The sequence below is a fragment of the Nanorana parkeri genome, unplaced genomic scaffold (genome assembly GCF_000935625.1).
Source record: "Nanorana parkeri isolate BGI_ZX_2015 unplaced genomic scaffold, ASM93562v1 scaffold687, whole genome shotgun sequence".
Classification (NCBI taxonomy): Eukaryota; Metazoa; Chordata; class Amphibia; order Anura; family Dicroglossidae; genus Nanorana; species Nanorana parkeri.
Window position 1 is genome coordinate 645576 of NW_017306955.1, and position 20643 is coordinate 666218.

Here is a 20643-nt window from a genome sequence, read left to right on the forward strand (position 1 = left end):
TACAACCCTATCCAAAAACTGAAAGAAAGGGTTATTTAACTGATAAAACCTGTAGATCATCAACTGTCCTGGCTGTGGTAATGGCCAGTAGAAAGGTCAGTTAGAGAGTGAGAATCATAATGATACAAAGTGACATGGGTTCAAAAGGTTGTTCAGACCTTTAGATAGGTCCCACGAAGTTAACAAATCTTAGTCTGCATCGATGTGATCAATTCTCTGATAAAAAAAATCTCTAGGTTAAAGGATTCTGTGAGAGCCTGGAGTCCAACCCTAAGGGTGGTAAGAGATCAGCTCTAGTCCACTCCATCCTGAGAAAGTCCAGGTTGGACGGCATAACCAAAGGAGAAGCACCACCCTGGCACAGAGCATCTATTCCCCATGACTCTTCCTACCTTAATAGGGAGAAGAAATTACTTGCCTTCCTGTTTACTCTGCTGGAAAATTAGTGTGCCTCCAGTCTGCCAAATCTGTTGACCATCTGCTCAAAGACCTCTTGGTTCAGTTCCCAGTCAGTATCTCTGAACTTCTGCCGACAGATAGTCTCCAACCACATTAGATGACGACCCTATGGATTGTGTAAATGGAGATGTTCTTCTCTGACCATCGAAGAAACCACAGAGCCTCATCTAGCAGCATCTGTGACCTGGTACCACCTTGGTGGTTGAGATTGGAAACGGTAGTCATGCTGTCTGTGAAGATCAGCACATCCCGACCATGCATCAGGTTCATAAATGCCATCAGTGCTTCTCTCACCACTGAAAGTTCTCCGAATTTGGCGTAAGCAAGCGCCATCTCCACTGTGCCTTCACTACCTGGGCATAGACCCCCGCCATCAATTGTGACCCTTACAGGAGAGATCTGTGCTCATGGTCAGTCACTGCGCTTTGCCAATGGACCTTGCGCTGACCCTATGGCCATCCGGTCCTGAACACAACAAATGTTTGCTCCTGCATGGTAGAGAAAGATCATTGGGAAATGGGGGGGTATTAAAAACTATCGCGTGTACCCAAAAAACTTTGATGTCTCAACCCTAAACAGCCAACAGATGTGCCTCCACATGAAAAAGTAGGGGCGCCCCCTCACTGCAAGGAGGACTTGGCTTCTAAAGTTTTGGGGCCGAGGGTTCGTGCTAGAACTGGGAACTTGAGTTCACCAGAGAAGCGAAAAGTGCTGGCTGGAGCTGAGGAAGACATACCTAGCTAAACCACAGGCTTTTGTTTGCTGGGCATGAGTACTTTTGCCTCCCATGATTTTGTTTTTCCCCCCAATTCTTTAGGGTCAGAAAGCACAAAAGACCATTTGAACAATAAACCAAATAAGATATTGCAAGCAGTGTATAACCAATGTGTGTTGTACACAACAGAGGAAAGAAAAACAAAATACACAGTGAAAGGTTTCAGAACCTAGTCTCATGGGCTCACAAATAGTTTTTGCATTAAAGTCTGATTTCCTCCACTCAAGTTGCCAGGGGGCAGATTGTTTTTCACAGACAGGATGCATGCTCTAGGCACATTAATGTGGTGGATTAGTAGCAATTTTTATAGGACTTTATTAAGGTGTAGAAGGAAAGTAGCTGGTACCAAAGGGAGACAAATGTTGGTTATTTTGTGGATAAGGTCTACGACCTGGACCCAGAAGCGTACCAGTGTGTTTGCCACAATGCCAACATAGGTTAGAGGGCCCAGGAAAAATCTTGTGCAGGACCGATGGGACCTACCATCTGGTAGGTTTTTTTTAATATCTGGACTCATGAATTCTGTTAGAGATTGAAGATGTGTGAGCAAAATATAGAATGTGACCTAATTGTTGTGGGGAAAACTACAATCCCAAATCCCACTGTTGTATAAAGGGAAGCGGGGAAAGAGCCGAGTCAGCGCATACGGTACTGGTTATCATAGAAAGTAGGTGCCTCACCAGTCGTGCGAAAAAAAACACATTTTCTCAAGACTTTACAAAATGATGACTCTGTAAAGCCCCCCCCCCCTCATATTCAAAGGCAAGGCCCATCATCAATTAAATTTGGGAAATCGATTTCCGTTGCGAACATGTAAAAAAATGAAAGACCTGCATTTGGTTAAAGGCTACCAAGGCTCGGAATCTGGAATCACGCATGCTAGGCAGAAACAAGGGATTCCCAATGACAGGCATCAAAGAAGAAGGCGAAGGAGAGAAAAGGCTCCTACCAGCTACACTAATAATGGCTCTTTAGGGGGTGTGTGGCTAGGGGAGAGGATGTGAGTGGGCGTGCACGTGTGGACCCGGCGTGGTGTGGGAGCAGGTGCCCGGAATGTCCTCTGCTTGCTGACCTTGCTGGCGAATAGCTCCCCCCGGCTACACATACCTGTGCCATGGTCTGCTGTGCCCTGGTCTGCTGTGCCCTGGTCTGCTGGAGAGGTGGATGTTGGGTGGTCTGTCTCGGATGCCGCTCTGAGTCGCGGTGAGTGAAGGCTGGATGGTCAGCTGGGAGGGCAGAAGGAGCTCTGGTGCCGTTCTGTTGTTGGCTCCCTCCGGTGGCTCTGAGTGGAAGTGCAGAGAGCTGGATGGTGGAGAAGAAATTGGAGGTTGGTGATTTGGCTCCCCCTAGTGGCAATTAAGGAATAGTGTGCCTGCTCAGTATTCTTTGTTCGTATTAAAGGGAAAAAATATATATAAAGAAAATGACTAGAACTGGGCCAAAAAAAGAGACTGTTCAAGAGGCTGATAGTAGAGGGGGAACTAAGCAATCACCACGTGAGCCGAAACAGTCCAGTAAAGAGAAGCAGAAAGAAGTGGCTGCTCAACACCACAGGTGTGTCCACCTGCTAACGAACTCCAGACAGCCATAGCAGGAGCCTGGCCAGAATGTCATTGTTCTGAGCTCCCTCAGAGAACAATGGGAGATAACGAGGGATGGTGCTGATAGTCTTTTCATAACCAGGTCACACAGCATAACACACTCAAAACATAACCCAACACCAATACACATATAACTTATAAACTCATCACCATGTCGTCACAGATATATCCCTTCTCAGGCAAGATATGCAGAAGTTCAAAGAAAGGCTGACGGAGGCAGAAGACAGAATTAACAAACTGGAGGATGTAAATGCTTCTGTATGTGCCGATCTTAAAATGGCGTTGCAAAAAGTTACTATTAATTCTAGTAGGATCGAAGAATTGGAAAACAGAGCAAGGCGCAATAATATCAGAATGATGGGAATGCCTGAACAGTCTGAGGGGTTAAATCCGGTGGCGTATATGGAAAATTGGATTGTAGAGACAATAGGAAAATAACAATTATCTCCTATGTTTATGATCGATCGTGCTTATAGAATTCGTGCACATACGGAGGTACATGGACATTTTCCAAGGACTATGTTGCTCAAAGTGATTACAGAGATAAGGAGGCAATTCTCCGTAAAGTTCGTGAGTTGGGAGCTATATCTGTGGCAGGTACGCGAGTGATGCTATTTTCAGACTTTTCACAGGAAGTTCAGAAAAAAAGAGCTCAATACCAGGAAGTAAAAAAACGAATGCGCCAAATGAAAATACAGTATTCAATGCTATATTCTGCAAAAATCCGTATAATTACTGATGATAGGACTCATTTTTTTAAATCCCCCTTAGCAGTCTCTGCCTGGTTGGATAAATATTCAATGAGTGATACAAGAGGCTAGAAGCTATGAGAGTTAATGTGGGTCATGAGGATGGAGTATATTTTGAGTATTAGACACACCACACTGTGATCTGGAACGTAAGATGAATGGGTGGGTAAAGTTATTGTCTCTAACCCCCTATATGGCTCCTGAGTGGAGTATATTTTGGGGGGGGGGGAAGGTCAATGTAGCAATGGGTTGTTTTTGTTTTGTTACTGTGTTGTGCAATGTGCGTTGTGGTTTCTTGGATTTTTTTTAGTGTTTTTTTTTTCTTTGTGTTGTTGGGTTTTTTTTTTGCTCTCTCCTGTGTTCCTCTCCTTGTCTCTCAAGTATCAAAGTTTTGCTTACATTGGGGGGCTATGCCTAATTGCTTTGTATCATAACATATGGTAGTTAAATTTAATGGATAGGAAAAAAAATATATCTATAATATCTTGGAACGTTAGGGGTCTGGGGAATAAGGCAAAGCGATGTGCGGTACTATCCAGCATTATGTCTCATAAGCTGTCAATTGTCTGCTTGCAGGAAACACACTTGGTGGGAGATAGTGTTGGATGGTTGGAACGCAGATTTTTGCAATATACAGCTCATGCATGCTACTCAACATACTCTAGAGGGGTGTAAATACTAGTTTGTAAAGGTATAGCCTTCTCATGTATACAAGCATTGTGTGATAAAGAGGGTAGATATGTATTTCTGCATTGTAAAATCTATGAAGTAGAATGCGTGCTGGTAAACATATATATTCATCCTCCCTATTCTAATGAGGTCCTCCGGAAGCTGTTATTATTTATTAAAGATGTTAACTATTTATGTTATTGTGATGGGGGATTTTAATAACTATATGAATATAGCGCTAGATAAATTCCCGGTAAATAAGCAATTGGATGTCACAAAAAACACTACTTTTTATAATTTTTCTAAAGAAATAGGGTTATGAGATGTGTGGCGGATGATGCACCCAGAGGAACACCAATACACATGTTTTTCGAAGACACAACACATTGTCTAGGATAGATTTAGTTTTGTGTTCAGCTGATGTAATATCACTAATTGAATTGGTTGAGATACAACCAAGATCACCATCAGATCATTCACCAATAATCACTATAATTGAAATGGGGGGAAGTTTCTTTAGATTGCCCTGGAAATTAAATCAGGGATGGTTAACCATATTGTCAGCACAGGAGAAGTTAGAAAATGAGATATCAATGTTTTTGAGCACTAATATTAATTCTGCGTCACATGGGGTAGTATGGGATTCTTTGAAAGCATATATGAGGGGATATTGATGCCAGCAGATTAGTTGGACGAGGGGGCAATGGAATAGGGAGGAGGAAGAGGCTCGTAAAGAAGTGACTCATTTAGAGACGCAGTTTGTGGTAAATCCTAATGTAACAGCTTGTGATGAGTGGATCGCTGCCCAAGAACAACTGAAGCATATTGAAAATAAGAAAGCAAAAAATAAATTATTTTTTAGTAATCAAAAGTACTGGGAGGAGGGAGAGAGCTCTGGAAGACTGCTGGCACAGTTGGTGAAGGTACAAGAGCAAGTTCCGTTTGTAAATGTGCTGAAGGATACAGATGGCCAATTGTGCGGCGGGTCCGACAGGGTTTCTTTCGATCTTCAAACAGTATTATGAAGGGGTCTATACCACTAGAGCAACCTATAGCAGTGTAGATCTGGCAAGCTATATAGGTAATATCCCATTTAATACGTTATCCCAGGCTGACAGGAATAGCCTGGAAACCCCTTTTACTATTCAAGAATTAGAGGAAGCCGTGGCTAGTTTTCCAAAGGGGAAAGCTCCGGGTCTGGATGGGTTACCAATAGAGATATATGAGAAATATGCATCTGCTTTGCTCCCGGTGTTTTTACAAACTTTTGAGGAAGCTTTAGAAATAGGGAAACTACCTGAAATCAATGTATATGGCTGCAATTATTCTCTTACAAAAAAAGGGGAAGGATGCATTGCTGCCGGAGTCATATAGGCCTATATCTTTGCTGAGATCTGAGGTTAAGATTTTGGCAAAAGTTTTGGCGAACAGATTATCTAAGGTTATTCAGAAGGTAATAAACTCGGATCAAATCGGATTTATGCATAATAAGTCAACGGCAGACAATGTGTGAAGGCTATATGCGAATATGCAAGTTCCCTCGGAGATAATGGAGAATAGAGCTTTGTTGTCCCTGGACATTGCCAAAGCATTTGATAGTGTGGAATGGGAGTATTTATGGGCAATATTAAGAGCATTTGGGGTTGGCCCCCCGATATATTTCATATTCAACTACTATACACCAATCCTTTGGCTAAAATACAAGTAAATAAAGCCCTATCCCCAGCTTTTAAATTGATGAGGGGGACTAGACAAGGGTGTCCCCCTGTCTCCCCTGTTATTTGCACTATCGATAGAACCATTAGCTAATTTAATAAGAAATTCAGATAAGATAGTGGGGTTTAAGCGAGGTAAGGCAGAGGATAAGATACTACTATATGATGATACAGTGGTCTTTTTGGCTGATACTAATCACCATTAGAGGTAATGTCTCTACTTCTGGAATTTGGTAGGTTCTCAAGGCTATGTGTCAACTGGGAAAAATCCATGTTACTTCCGATTGATCCTCTTCCATGTCCACTGCCGATGCAAATTCAGCATATACAAATAGTGGAAACATTTGTTTATTTGGGTGTAAGGATTAGAGTAAACATTGAGGCATATCTAGAAGATAATTTAATATCAATTTTGCAGAAATTTCAGAAACAATGCAATGTATGGTGTAAATTCCCCCTTTCGTCGGTTGGCAGATTAAATCTTATTAAAATTATTTGGATGCCTCAGCTCTCCTATATACTGTACAATTCTCCATGCCGGATTCCTCAAACTATATTCAGGAGGATAAATACAGTATTTAGGGAGTTGATATGGAAGAAGAAACAAGTACGGATAAAACTAGAAATCTTGCAATATCCTAAGAGAACCGGGGGTTTGGCACTTCCAAAACCATGGATATTGTTTTTGGCCACATAGTTCAGACACCTGGCGGGATGGAACTTGCCAGGGCAGAGGATAGGGGCATATGATATTATTAAATGTCTGTTTTACAATAGGGACCCCCTTATGGCCCTTGAAACTACTCTGTATCTGAGGGAGTTTTCAAATCTTCCCACTTTAAGATTAATTGGTAAAATGTGGAAGTCCATTAAGGGGTTATTGGATATTTCTGACTTTACAAAAAATACACTCCGATATGGGATAATGGGGTACTGCACGAGGTAAACAAACTTCAGGGATTTGGAATATGGAAGGAAATGGGGATTGAATCATTGATGCAAATTTATGATCAAGGTATTTTGTGCTCGTTTCAACAGTTACAGGCAAATTATTCGCTACCTAATGCTCAATTTTATAAATATCTGCAACTAAGGCATGCGCTCACGGCACATCCAGGTGTACAGGAGGTCTGTATTAATGTAAATGCGGTTATAGATACATTTTTTGATACAACAGTGACGAGAGGTCTGATCTCAAAGATGTATGCAAATTTACTACCTGGGGCCCTGAATAAATCTCCCATGAAATGCAAAGAGGGCTGGAAAATGGACTTGGGGCCTCTGGATGAAGCCCTTTGGAGGGAGGCGTTGTTGTCAATCCAATTAGTTTCACCATCTGCATCGCACAAACTGATGCAGCTTTATATTGTACATAGAACATATCAGACCCCTGAATTCCTACATAGGATAGGATTCAGGGACAATTCTAAATGTCCAAAGTGTGGGGTTGAACCTGGTTCGTTAATACATCTGCTGTGGCGATGCCCGAAGCTGAAACGATATTGGACGGAAATAGTGCACATACTAAATATACCCTTTGGAGTCCATATTTCTAAAAATCCCTTGTTATGTATCCTGGGTATTTTTGGACCCATAAAGGTGTAATATTACACATAGGTGGCAATAACGAGGGCTCTATTTGTAGCTCGGCGTAGTATAGCCCTTAGGTGGATTTCAGCAGCGCCTCCCACAGTAGAGGAGTGGAAGAAAGAACTAGATAAAGTTGTTAGATTTGAGGGAATTATGTTCAAGCACAGAGGTACGATGGACAAATATGGTAAAATGTGAGATAAGTGGATTGACCCTGGGTATAATATCTCTCCTATTTATTATTGGTACTCTGAGGAGTAATGTGGCTTAAGAAATATGGTATGTTGAGAGGAAAATTAATTTTATAAGGAGAGGTGTTTTTTTTTTTTTTTTCTTTCTTTCCTTGTGGGTCTGTATGTATTGTCATCTGTTTTGTATTGCTGTTTTAATATGTAATTATGGGTGTATATGTGTGTTCTATGTATTGTATTATTAAAATAATAAAAAAAAATTGAAAAAAATAAAATAATGGCTCTTATGCTTAGCTCAAGGCTGTAACGGCACCTTAGGGAATAACCATGGAATACCATAGAGGGGTAGATCACCCGTAGCTTGTTCCAAGCACACCCACAACTTACTATCTGCATTACAGCACCAATCTCACAAGATGTGCAGCCTTTTAGTATAGCATCGGGTCGGGAAAGCCTATTCCTCCTGAAGTCAAAATCTTAATTCTGATCCGAGCCCTTTTGTTGGCCCACAGAAAAGATCGATTGCATCTGTGCAAGATGGGCAGAGGGAACTGCCGACAAATATAAACTTGGGAAGGATTGTCCTTTTTAGAAGGCTATTACATCCGAACCAGGTAAAAACTGTATGATTCCAATTAACTGTCATCTGTTTGGAGTGCTTTTTTCAGGGGAAGAAAATTGAGGGTAAAATTGTTTTTGAGGTCATTGGGAATCAGCCCACCTAAATATTTGATATAAGAGGTAGTCCAAGTTAGATTGGATCCGAGAGAGAGAAATTTAAGGCTTCAGATTTAGAGAAATTAATTTTATAATTGGTAGGCTCCCCATACTTGCACAATTCGGCCATCAAATTTGGTAGAGATTTCCGTTTTGATAATATAGAATAAGAGGTTGTCGGTGTAAGCTGCTGTTTTATGATGGGCCGCAGAAGTCTCCAACCCCTTAGTATCATGAGAAGCTTGAATTGTACGGATTAGAGGTTCGAGAGAGAGCATAAAGATTAGGAGCGAAAGGGGGCATCCCTGTCTAGTCCCATTAGAAATGGGAAAAGGATTAGAAAGGGCTTCATTGACACGTACGACCGCGGTAGGTTTGCAATATATAGCCTTGTTCCATTTCTGCTTATTGTGACCTAGGCCGATGTATCTTAACGTTTCCTGAATAAAGTCCCAGGTCACGCGGTCGAATGCTTTTGCTGCATCGGTGGACAGAAGTAGAGGAGGAGCAAAAAATATAGCAGAGAGCGTTCTGATGGTATTGTCCCTACCTTCTCACAGAGGTACAAACAATACCTGTTCAAGGCCGATTACTTTCTGATAAATCAGAAGCAACAAACTGCCCAGAATTCTAGTAAAAAACTTTCAAATCTGTATTCAGCAACGATAAAGGACGATAGCTTGCGCAACTCAGGGGGGTCTTTGCTTTCCTTAGGGACAACAGTAAAACGTGGTCGCAGGAAGTCTGTAGGGATCTCAGTGCCATCTAAAACGGAGCTAATGCATCTATTAAGAGCTCTTTAAATTGCTTATAATAGGCTATGGTGTACCCGTCTGGGCCAGGAGCTTTGCCCGTTTTCATAGACTTGAGCGCTAATTCAACCTCCTCACTCGTGATGGGAATTTCCAGTGAGAAACTCTTGCTCAGAGAGAGTCGGGATGGCAGAGTTAGAGAGGCAACTTCTAATTGCAAAGAGCTTGGACTTTAACTTCAGGTCTTGTGTCAGAAGGTAGATTATTTTCCCATTAGCTTTTTAATAAAGGCATCCAACGCCTTCCATAGAGACGTTCTCCAACAAGAAGAATTCTCTTCAAGCGTTTTCTGCACTCCAATTCCTTCGACCATTACTTCAGGCATCTGTACAGAAAAGTCCCAGGTGAGTCTCTGCTTATAGGAGCATATGCATTTCTGAACCTCCAAAAAGAAAAGGGGAGATTCCACTGACCCTTGGCTACACTCACTACAGATGAGCTTACCACCAAAGGGGTCTTCAGGGACAGGGTCACACTAGTGTGGATACGCCACTGCTCTGGACCTGTATAGCACCTTTTGGCTAATCCAACATGCTGCACCATGTGCCAAGGTGGGCGGCGAACACAGGATTCAATGCCTGAAACGTTATTACAGGCCGGTCCACTTCTTCAGTCCAGTGGGGTCCAGCCACAGCCCCTGAAGCTGCTGCCACGGGGCAGCGATGTAGAAGCAGATAAGTTGCATCTGGTCCCAGACAAGATTTTGATTGAAGATTTCAGCCAAAAAAAATTAGGTCAACATTATAACTTCTTTCACTAGAGAGGAGACATCCATCAACTAAGTACACGAACAAAAAACAGAGGATTTCCTGGAGTGGGGAAGATTTATATAATGTCACAGTTATGACCAGTGTCCAATCACCTGCATATTACCCAGTGTCTCTGATCAAGAAATTACTGTGTTAAGGTTATATGCCAGTGCAATTCTTAATAACCAATTTTCTCCCTTTTACTCACTCCTATTCTGTGTCTTCTGAAATGTAACCCCCTCCCTCAAAAAAAAGTTTGTTTTGTTCTTTAAGCATTAGAAGACCAGCATGTTAAACCCCCTTCATTACCAGGCCATTTTTCCAGTGATGTGACAATATGAGAAATAGTCATGCAACACTGTACCTAAATTATTTTTTAATCTTTTGTTATTTGAGACCGATACAGCTTTCTTTTGGTGGTATTTAATAACTTTTTTTATTTTTATAATATTTAAAAGGCCCGAAAATGTACACCCCCAAACGGTTTCCCTTATGTTCTGTTTATAAAAATAGCAAATAAAAATGCAAGGACAGTACAAAAAACCCCAATTTACCCCTTTTTGCAAAGTAGACATCCCAAGGTAATCTGATTTCTTTCCCAGTTTGTTGGAAGTTAATATGCCAGCAACGCATGGTAATGGTGCTGTAGATACATTAAATGCACAGGCCATACACAAACAAGGCACACAGTCAGTCCGATTAGCTCTGTGCCTATAGCTGATTTTCTCTCTTATATAATGATAGAGGGAGCAGTGGCTTGTGCATGTGCTGGGTGTGCGCACACAGGCAAATAAAGGAATTGCTGCCCACTCAACTTAATCTTCATTTTAGTCATGAACAACGATAATGAGGCCACAAAATACAAACAAAAAATAAATAGATCTTTAATAGGTTCCTTTTTTAGAACTAGTGGTAACTTAATTAATATCATCATGCTACATTACTTACATTATTATCTATATCTATATATTTTCTTTGCACCCTCCTCCACATATAAAGTTGAAACTCGAATAATTAGAATATCGTGCAAAGTTCATTTATTTCACTAATGCAACTTAAAAGGTAAAACTAAAATATGAGAAAGACTCATTAAATGCAAAGCAAAATAATTCAAGCCGTGATGTCATAATTGTGATGATTATGGCTAGCAGAATCCACGTTATTAAGAGGACCTAATTGCTTTACTACTTGTGGGTTCTTCCGGTTCCCCATCCCTAGACATATCTTATGTATTGAAAACAGGAAATTACTATGAGTATACTAGCATATTATATGGGCAAAAAGCCTGGGGGACTAGGAGTGCCCAGTATGTACACAAGTATTATTTTGCGTCACAAATCACCCTGCTGGCTAACCTTCATGACACTGAGAATATATAATTATGGGGTCATCTCGATAATTCCTCTTCCTTTTTACAATTTGGCTTGACTTCCTCCGACTCTCCGTCCAAAGCTCTTGGACCCAACCTTGATGCACTCTCAAGAAATGGGATGTGGTGAAATTCTCTTAAGAATTTGATTTCCCTTCAGCTTCCTTTCCTGGGTTTATTGCAGTGTCCTTTATTTCCACCGGCTTTTGAGAACCTGGCTGCCTTCCTGTATTGGGCCTTTAAAGGTCTGATATAAGCATCAACTGCTTACTACCCAGGGGATTACATTTTTTTTATATCTCCCAGAAAACATGGAAAACACTCTCCTCTGAGTTGTTTGGGTATTTTCAAATTAGTTTATTGCTTCGCGGGTCACACCCAAGTCCACAGAATTAATCTTCTCCTTATATAGAGATTTAACTTGTACACCAGCACCTGCGAGACACCCATACATGTTAAAGTTGGAGGCTAAGTTGGGATCTACGGACTGAAACGCAATCTGGCTTAATGTATCTACAGGTGAAACTCGAATAATTAAAATATCGTGCAAAGTTCATTTATTTCACTAATGCAACTTAAAAGGTGAAACTAATATATGAGATAGACTCATTATATGCAAAGCAAGATAATTCAAGCCGTGATTTGTCATAATTGTGATGATTATGGCTTACAGCTCATGAAAACCCCAAGAACCCCAAATCCACAACCTCAAAAAAGTAGATTATTACATGCAATCAATAAAACAAGGATTGTACATAGAACAATATCGGACCTCTGAAAAGTACAAGCATGCATATGTACTCAGTACTTGGTTTGGGCCCCTTTTGCAGCACTTACTGCAATTACTTTTGCACGATATTCTAATTATTCAGGTTTCACCTGTATACACACATACATACATAGACCTACACAAACACACTTATCTGATACTTACTCCCGAGACTACCAGCTCTCCTCCAAGATTCTGAACTTCAGCCTTGACCTTGCTACAAATATTAAGCTGGTGGCAGTAAAGAGCAATGCGCTGGAGGTATGCCAAAAGATCTTGTTTACAGGTAGAATCTGGACACTAAAATAAAAGAATCAACATTATTCTAAAAACTGACATGAATAAAGAAAAATACATCAAGGTAAATTTTGTTTTGTGTGGATAAGTATTTTTGTACACCGTACTTTCCCAAATTGAGGGGCTATTTATGATTTTTCTAGAAAAAGGGGGCAGTTTGAGTAGTTTCAAAGATTCAACAGACAAATAAAGGATTCACGTGTCCTTCAGAGAAAATCTAATTTTTCCAGTAGTTTATTGGAGGATAAAGTGTTGTAATATTCTTTACAGTGCTGTAATATTCTTCTACTGCCTTCAGGCATTTTGGACCTTAAGCACTCTGTGGCCATACCCCTGCACATTTAGGAGAGCTTAGTTGTACCAAGCAAGGGAACCAAACATAAAACAGGGGGCAGCCCAAGAACATAAATACACAGCTGCCCACAGGACCTTGGGTCCAAAGCTTGCAGAATTTAGTAAAGGTGTGGACAGAGAAGCAAGTGGCCTAATGGTAAACTGGGGCGGATGACAAAAAGCCTAGACATTTACCACTCTCTAGAAACTGACTAATAAGTTTAAAAAGGGGCTTCTGCATAACTGAAACATAAAATATTTTGTCTCAGGTTGCACAGCAATTTTGAATGTATAGGCATTTACACAAAAGGTGTATACATATTTTATTTTTACTAAAGTAAAATGTCAAAAGGGTGTAACAGTTAATAATTTTTATACAGGATATATATAGTGCCAACAGTTTGCACAGAGCTTTACGACATATGGGGAGACCGAACAATTAACATTTTTAGATTGTAAGCTTTCACGGCAGGGCCTATTAACCATCTTGTAATCTTGTCTTGAATTGTATTGCAACCAATTTCTTCCTTATATTGTAAAGCGCTGCTCAAACTGTTGTCACTATATAAATCCTGTATAATGATAATAATACCATACACAAGGATTAGAAGGACCCTGCTTGTGAGAATTTACAATCTACAAGGAGGTGCAAGTGATACAGAAGGTAATAACTGAGGGATGAGCTGATTGAAGGAATAGATGTTCCGTTTTTAAGAGGTGTAATAGGCCTTTACCAAAGAGGTACGTTTTCAGGGATCGCCTAATGGCAGACAGAGTAGGAGATAGCAGGATAGGTTGTGGTAGGGAGTTCTAGAGAATGGGAGAGGCTCTGCAGAATTCCTGGAGGCCAGCATGGGAGGTCCTGGAGGTAATGAGTGAGCTACAGAGCAGGAGGTCTTGGGAGGAGCAGAGGACAGTTTGGGTGAGATTTTGAGATGAGGTTGGAGATGTAGTCAGCGGGAGAAGTTGTGGATGGCTTTGTAAGAGGTTAGCATTTTGAATTGTATGCATTGTGCGGTTGGAAAGGTGGAGGAGTCTGGCAGCAGCAGTCATGATATTTTGAAAGGTGATAGCATGTGTAGAGGTAGGCCAATGAGAAGGGAGTTAGTAGTCACGGCGAGAGAGAGTGAGTTAGTAGCTTTGTGGTATCTTTTGTTAAGAAGGGACAGATTGTGGAAATGTTACGAAGATTAAAGTAGCAAGATCATTTCAGTGATTGGATGTGGGGCCTGAAGGAGAGGTCAGAGTCCAGGATTACACCCAACACCCTACCATGTGCGAAGGAACTGATCTTTTGTTTTATTAGCAACACAGCCTCACAGGAAAAGAGATGCGAGTGACCCCGTGGATGTAAGTGCACAGCAAGGAATGATTCGCCAAAACAAAAAAATAAGCAAAAAAACCCACAACTGACTGAACAACAGGGGCTGATGTCCAGAGACTGGTATGACCTTCCAGACAGACAGTAAAACCTTACAACATATGGGGACATATTCATTTGGAATTCACCAGCCAGCCTGTCCAATACAGGAGCCAGCAGTATGACAACCATGGAGTAAAAACCCCAAAAGTTAGGCACCAGATGGAACTTTTAAGGAGCGCTGGCTATCTGGCTCCTGGGATTTGTTCAGCCCTGCCTTACAAGAGGAAGGTTTGTGGGCATTATGGCAATCACTGCCTGTGGGAGAGAGTCTCTTTCCCCCCCCTTCAACACCTGAGCTTCAGTAACCATGCCATTAAAGCCAGCAAACAAGACGACAGATGAGGAATCGGCCTTTGCGAAGGTCTGGTCAAACAGTAAGCTGCCAAGGAACGCCTTTGACCTGTCACACTATGTAAATACTACGCCCTTTGTGGCCCAAATGGATCAAAATGATAACTGCCTTCCAGATTAAACCTCTGCATTGGACAAGCACTGTCTGTATGTCAGGTAAAAGCTCTGGATCTTGCAACAAACTTGTATAAACTGTATTTCAGATGGGAAGTCATCTGGTTCAGGTCTCCATCCCCCAGAAAAATCTGCTGGAACCTCCCCAAGTTGAGGGACCACACTCCTGGATCCAGGTGCCGACGACAGAAATGCTCTTTCCAATTCTCCACTCCTGGAATGTGGACTGTCAAAGATGGAACAAGACTTTCCACCCAACAAAGGATATTCTCCACTTGCAGCAAGAAATGTTGTGTCACACAGTTTCCATATGCCACAGCCATAGCATTTTCAAGCTGGCCTCTTATTGGATTGCCTTCCAGAAGTCGCATTCAATGCAGGAGGGACAACCAAATGGATCAAGGTTTCAGCAGATTGAAAGGCAGCAGGGATTCTGCAGGTAAACAGAGGGTGGAATAGCCCAATTGTTTAATATTCCTCATAAAAAGTATAAAAAATGTAAATACTCCTGTGAATAGGAAAACCCATTTCCATTAAACAGCAAGTACTCAAAATGAGAATGAATTAGAAAAATATCTTGGCAGAATGCTTGGGTATTTGGGAACCTAGCAATACTGTCCTCTCTTGAGGTAGGGGAGGCTGTATCATCCAGTTTGAGTGTCTCAACCACTTGAAAGAGGAACACCATGACCTTTATCTGGAATGTGAAAGAAGGATCTAACAGTTACCCATCATTCAGAGAATGATATAGCAGCAAAATCGTATTTAGTAGACAGGTCTGGGGAGTACTCATTCAGAATTGTCCTCCTGAGAGGCAGAAGTGCTTCCTAAAACTACCAGAATACCTTAGCAATCAGATGCTTGATGGACAAATTGTAGTAGAGAAAATTCAACAGCACATGCACCCAAAGGCTCCAAAGAAAATAATGAGGTAGAAACAGAGGTATGCTGCACAGAGGAGGACCTGCAGTTGCTGCAGAGAGATTCAGCCCAAGTGTTGTAATACATAAACTTAAAAATAGTGCATGCAGGGAAAATATTAAGCTGTGGAGAAACAGTAGCTGCACAATAGAGGCAAATGGGGTCCCCTTAAGGAGAAAACACCATGGCTGAGTGCCCTGGGAGCACTAAACCTGTCCTCTGCAAAAGCAGGGTACAAACCACAGGCAGAGAAAAACCATAGAACTGAGATGTGCTGGGCTGTAGCAACTCTCTAAACATCTGGCAGTCACCTCTGTGCAGAATCGTATAAATGTGTTATGTCCCTTGAAGGAAAGGCTTTCATCTACGTGCAGAGTAGTTTGAGCAGCAAAATGCAAACCAAGGAATGAAAAGCCAAGGGTCGCTGAAACAAAAATTGTCAGAGCATAGAAATGGTTAATTATGGTACTTGGTGCCAGAATCTTATTCATGCCAAACTAGAGGAAACAGAATCAGTGACCAAAAACATCCTAGGGTTTAAATGAAGGGCCTTACACCATGGAAAACTAGCCTTCCAGGTGAGGTTATATACAAAGTGATATTCCAGGCGAGCAGGCTTAAAAGCTCGTAGCATAGTAAAGATGATCGCTTCATACAAACCCAGGGCAGACAGAATATTGGCCATTGAGACAGAAGTTCTGGCTGAGCAGAAGCACAAAGCATCCAATTTTTAGTTGATTGGTAGCTTGGGCAACTCCTGTGCCTACCACCCCTTTACAGCCTGGGGGTTGCATCTCTGGTGAGGATTTTCCAGCCAAGAAGCAGAAAAGGAGTGGCCCTGTGACACAATTTGTAACCAAAGCGAATACAGCAGAAATACCAATACAAATAGGAGACTGATCTTCCTGTCCAGAGACAGAGTTAAGCTACTCTACATCCTGAATTTTTTACATTAGTAACTTCAGTTTCTCCAAATGCCACTCCAAATATCCCACCTTGATAGTTTGTATGCAGAGCTCTAGTGGGGAATTAAGGAAAAAAATTAACCACCTTGAACGCTGATACCATTAGAACCAAGGCTCAAATGCACCTGCAAGTCTTGATCTGCACTGCACCCGGATGGACTAGGTCTGTAGTATGATCAGTTTCAGGTTTTTTTTTTTACAGCAGCAGAAAGATATCCACATCAGGCCCAACTCTAGACATTGTGCTGGAACCAAGGATGATTTCTGGTAAGGTAACAGCTGCCTGAAACACTGCAGGTAATGCAGCACAATCTGGCTATGTTGTAGATCTAGTGCCAATGGGGCTTGGATAACTGGATGGACATAGTAAGCAATAATTATTATGCTCCTAATTCTGCGTTCCATCAGAAATGTGACCAGAAGTTTGGTAAAAACTCTGGAAGCTGTAGCCAAACTGAAAGCCAACACCATAAACTAGACGTGCTAGTCCGTGCACAAGGTACTGAAACTGTTGATGCAAAGGTTAAGATGTGGAGCATGGTCAGAGCCCTAATGTCCAGAATGGGACAGACTGACCCAGTATCTGGCAATGAGCCCAAGTACTACTTTAAGAGTGGATGCCCTCTGTGGAGAAAGAAGGAGCAGTATCTTGTATCCAATCAATACCACTGCCTTCATCAAGCCTTGATGATTTCGATTTCCACAAAATTTTCAATCTTCCCCACCTTGTAGTAAATAGGTGGACAGCGAACTCTTTGACTCCTGGGTAAAAGATAAGTGAATCTTGTGTAAAAACATTAGACCCCAAAGTGTCGGTAAAGCCAAAGTACTGATTAAAGTGAAGGGGCTTAAAATGTCTGTCAGGTTTTTATTGCAATCTCTGGCTCAATGCTGGGGAAATTCATTTTTGCACTGGTGACTGTTGCCCCAACAGGAACTGATGGGCTAGCCAAAATTTTGAGTTGTAAAAGGAATAGGAGAGGATAAATCTTCCAATGAGGACACATTTTACACCGATAGCCGAGAAGATATTTCCTCTCACTTTGTAAAGATTTCCTTTTTTCCCCCTGCAATTGTCTCTCTGGAACATGAAGTAAAGAGAAATCTCCCCAATAGGACACAGAGGCGTTTTAACCATTACCCACTCAATCCAAATCATTTAAAACTTCTAGAAAGACTCCGGGTTTTTGTCTGCATAATACTTAAATGATGTTGAATCCATAATTAAAAAAAAAAAACTTTACCAAAACATCATATTTTACTTAAATCATATCAATTAAGTGAAATACCATAAGAAATTGAATGAGAAGCTGTACCTGATATATAAAGTACTGTAACACTTTGCACTGGAATGTACTTACATGGTCAGCTATAGTACGTCCTAATTTGTCCATTCGTGATCCAGCTTCTGCAATCTTCTTAGCCGCGCTAATCACATCGGATGTATTTTTAAGTGGTCCTTTTCCTCTGTAACAAAAATTAACCATATTTTAGCTTGTATGTATAAATTGAATTCTGTATTAACAAAATTCGAGCTCTAAAATATTGATCCTCACAGCATACCTAGTAAAGTCTGTCATCTCCATCATTATCATGCACATCTGCTTAGCCAGAACAATGATATCATTTCCACTGTCATCCCATTTTGATACTTCAGCATCCAGTTTACTCTTTTCTTCTTGAAAGCTAGCAACCTGTTCTGCAATTTTAGCTTTTTGTTCTTGTGGAAGTTGAGCCATGATTGCCTACCGCAAAATAAAAGAGGCATAAGCTACTTGAATTTTTTCGATTCAATAATAAAAAATATACACATGTCCTCTTTACAACATACTTTCTTACACACATTTACTAAAACTAGAAATCATTTGTACAATCAATTAATTGCATACAAGACTGTTAAGAAAGGGAACTTTTGCCAAAAAATTGTACATATTTATTCTGAAATCAATGGCTGAATTAGAACGCTGTGAACTTGCTAGAGTTTAGGGCCTCACAATTTGCCCCCACTTTTACAAGACTAAACATTGTGGAAAAATCTGGCATGATCACACAAAAAATGGATAGACAGCATGTTGCGCCTGCATTTCCTAGTTACAGATGTAGGAGATGTAATGTTTAATGGTGTCAAATTATTTGAACACGCTTTTTAGGGACAATTTAGTCATCTGTTGATCCATAAGGTTGAAATGTCTATGACATATCTTAAAACTACAATATTATGAGAGAGGGGACAAGGCACATACCTTACTGGCCCGTAAGTTGCAAGAAGAGGCTAGTGGCAGGGGGTTGACAGCAATTCGGGACACTAGAGGCACCCTACAACATCATCCAGAAGTTGAAAGTTTTCAGGGAATACTATGACGAACTTTATAACTTGTCTGACCCTGTGTTTACGCCTTCAGACGGACAACTGATGTCTCGTATTCAGACTTACTTGGAAGGATGTGACTTACCAGAAATCACAGGCGAAGCATCTCATGGTATTGAACGCAGACATAACTCAGGTGGAAGTGCGGGAGGTTATCAGAGCTCTTCCTGTGGGTAAGTCACCGGGCCCTGAGTTTTCCTTAAGGTGCCCATACACTGTACGATTCTCACACGAGAATTGCGGGAAATCCCGCGATCGTACGATAATCTTACAGTGTATGGAAGGCGTGCAACCGTTTCTACGGTACGGTCGCACGTCTTGCGCCGAACAAGCAGGCTTGAAAACCCGCCGAGAATTGTACGATTCTCGGCGGGTTAGTGGCCTGTTTGTTCGACAACTGCCGAACGGGCCGGTGTGCGCACGCGCACACTGCCCGTTTGCCGTGATCGGAAGCCCGCCACTCACTGCGGTCATCGGAAGCCTGCCCCTAAGCGGGGCGGGCTTTCGATGATCGCAAGTACGATCTGCCTGTCCAAGATGGGCAGATCGTACGAGCTTTTAATAAGCTTACGACCAAGACAAAAGTCTTGCGATGGTCGTAAGGTGTATGGGCACCTTTACTCTTACTATAAGACTTACGTAGACGCCCTCCTCCCCTATATGACTGACCTATATAATGATTTTCTACATGGGGCTACAGACCCATCATCTCATATAACTGTGTTCCCCAAACCCGACAAAGACAGTAAATTATGTACCAACTATAGACTTATTGCCCTGCTTAACTCCGACTTCAAGATTTTTACCAAAACACTAGCGAATCGTCTAGCTAAGCTCTTACCGGTACTCATACATAATGACCAAGTGGGCTTTGTTCTTAATCGTCAGGCGGGTGAAAATACCCGCAGACTGGTAGACCTCATAGATATTGTACATAAGGAGAAAATGGAAGCTCTTTTAATAAGTCTGGATGCAGAAAAGGCCTTCGATAGGCTCAGTTGGCCGTTTTTACATGCAACCCTGACACGCATAGGGATAAGGGGCCCCTTTGCCCCAGCGGTCAAAGCTCTATACTCTACCCCTTCGGCTTCCATCAAATTACGCACGGCAACCTCCACACCCTTCTAGATACGCAATGGCATCAGACATGGGTGTCCTCTGTCCCCTCTCTTGTATGCTTTGTGTATTGAGTCCCTTGCTGCAAATATTCGCAAATCACCAGATATCTCAGGGATCCCGATCCGATCACAACAATTTAAGCCAGCTCTATTTGCGGACGATGTCATCCTATCTCTAACAAAACCACTATTGTCATTGCCAAATTTACAAGAGGAACTCCATAGGTATTCAATGGTTTCTGGCTACAAATTGAACTTAGGTAAAACAAGAGGTGCTTCCATTAAATGTATCCCCTACTACTCTAGTCTCACTACAGGCCTCATTCCCCTATAGCTGGAAAAGTGACCGACTGAAATATCTAGGGGTCTATGTTACGAATAATACTTCCTCTCTGTATGCAGCCAACTATAAACTACTGTTTCAGTCCTTGAGGTTTCAATAACGTAGATGGAAAGCTTTGAAATTATCATTTACAGGTAGATTATCTTCAGTTGAAATGACTACTACCGAAACTACTATATTATTTTACCACTAAGGGTCGTAGCTTGGACGATAGCAAAGCAAAAATACAGTGATATAGGTTGACC

The 20643-nt window shown here is 41.5% G+C and overlaps 1 protein-coding gene across 1 annotated transcript in view; it reads right to left on the reverse strand.

Annotated features, from left to right (window-relative positions):
* The window catches only part of CTNNA1 (catenin alpha 1), a 191059-nt gene that overhangs the window by 7702 nt on the left and 162714 nt on the right, over positions 1–20643 (reverse strand). The window contains exons 15-17 of the mRNA XM_018563705.1: positions 18133–18314; positions 17931–18036; positions 12331–12465 (exon numbers count right to left, since the gene is read on the reverse strand). Coding sequence (XP_018419207.1) covers positions 12331–12465; positions 17931–18036; positions 18133–18314 — 423 coding nt within the window. The remainder of the gene's footprint in view (positions 1–12330; positions 12466–17930; positions 18037–18132; positions 18315–20643) is intronic.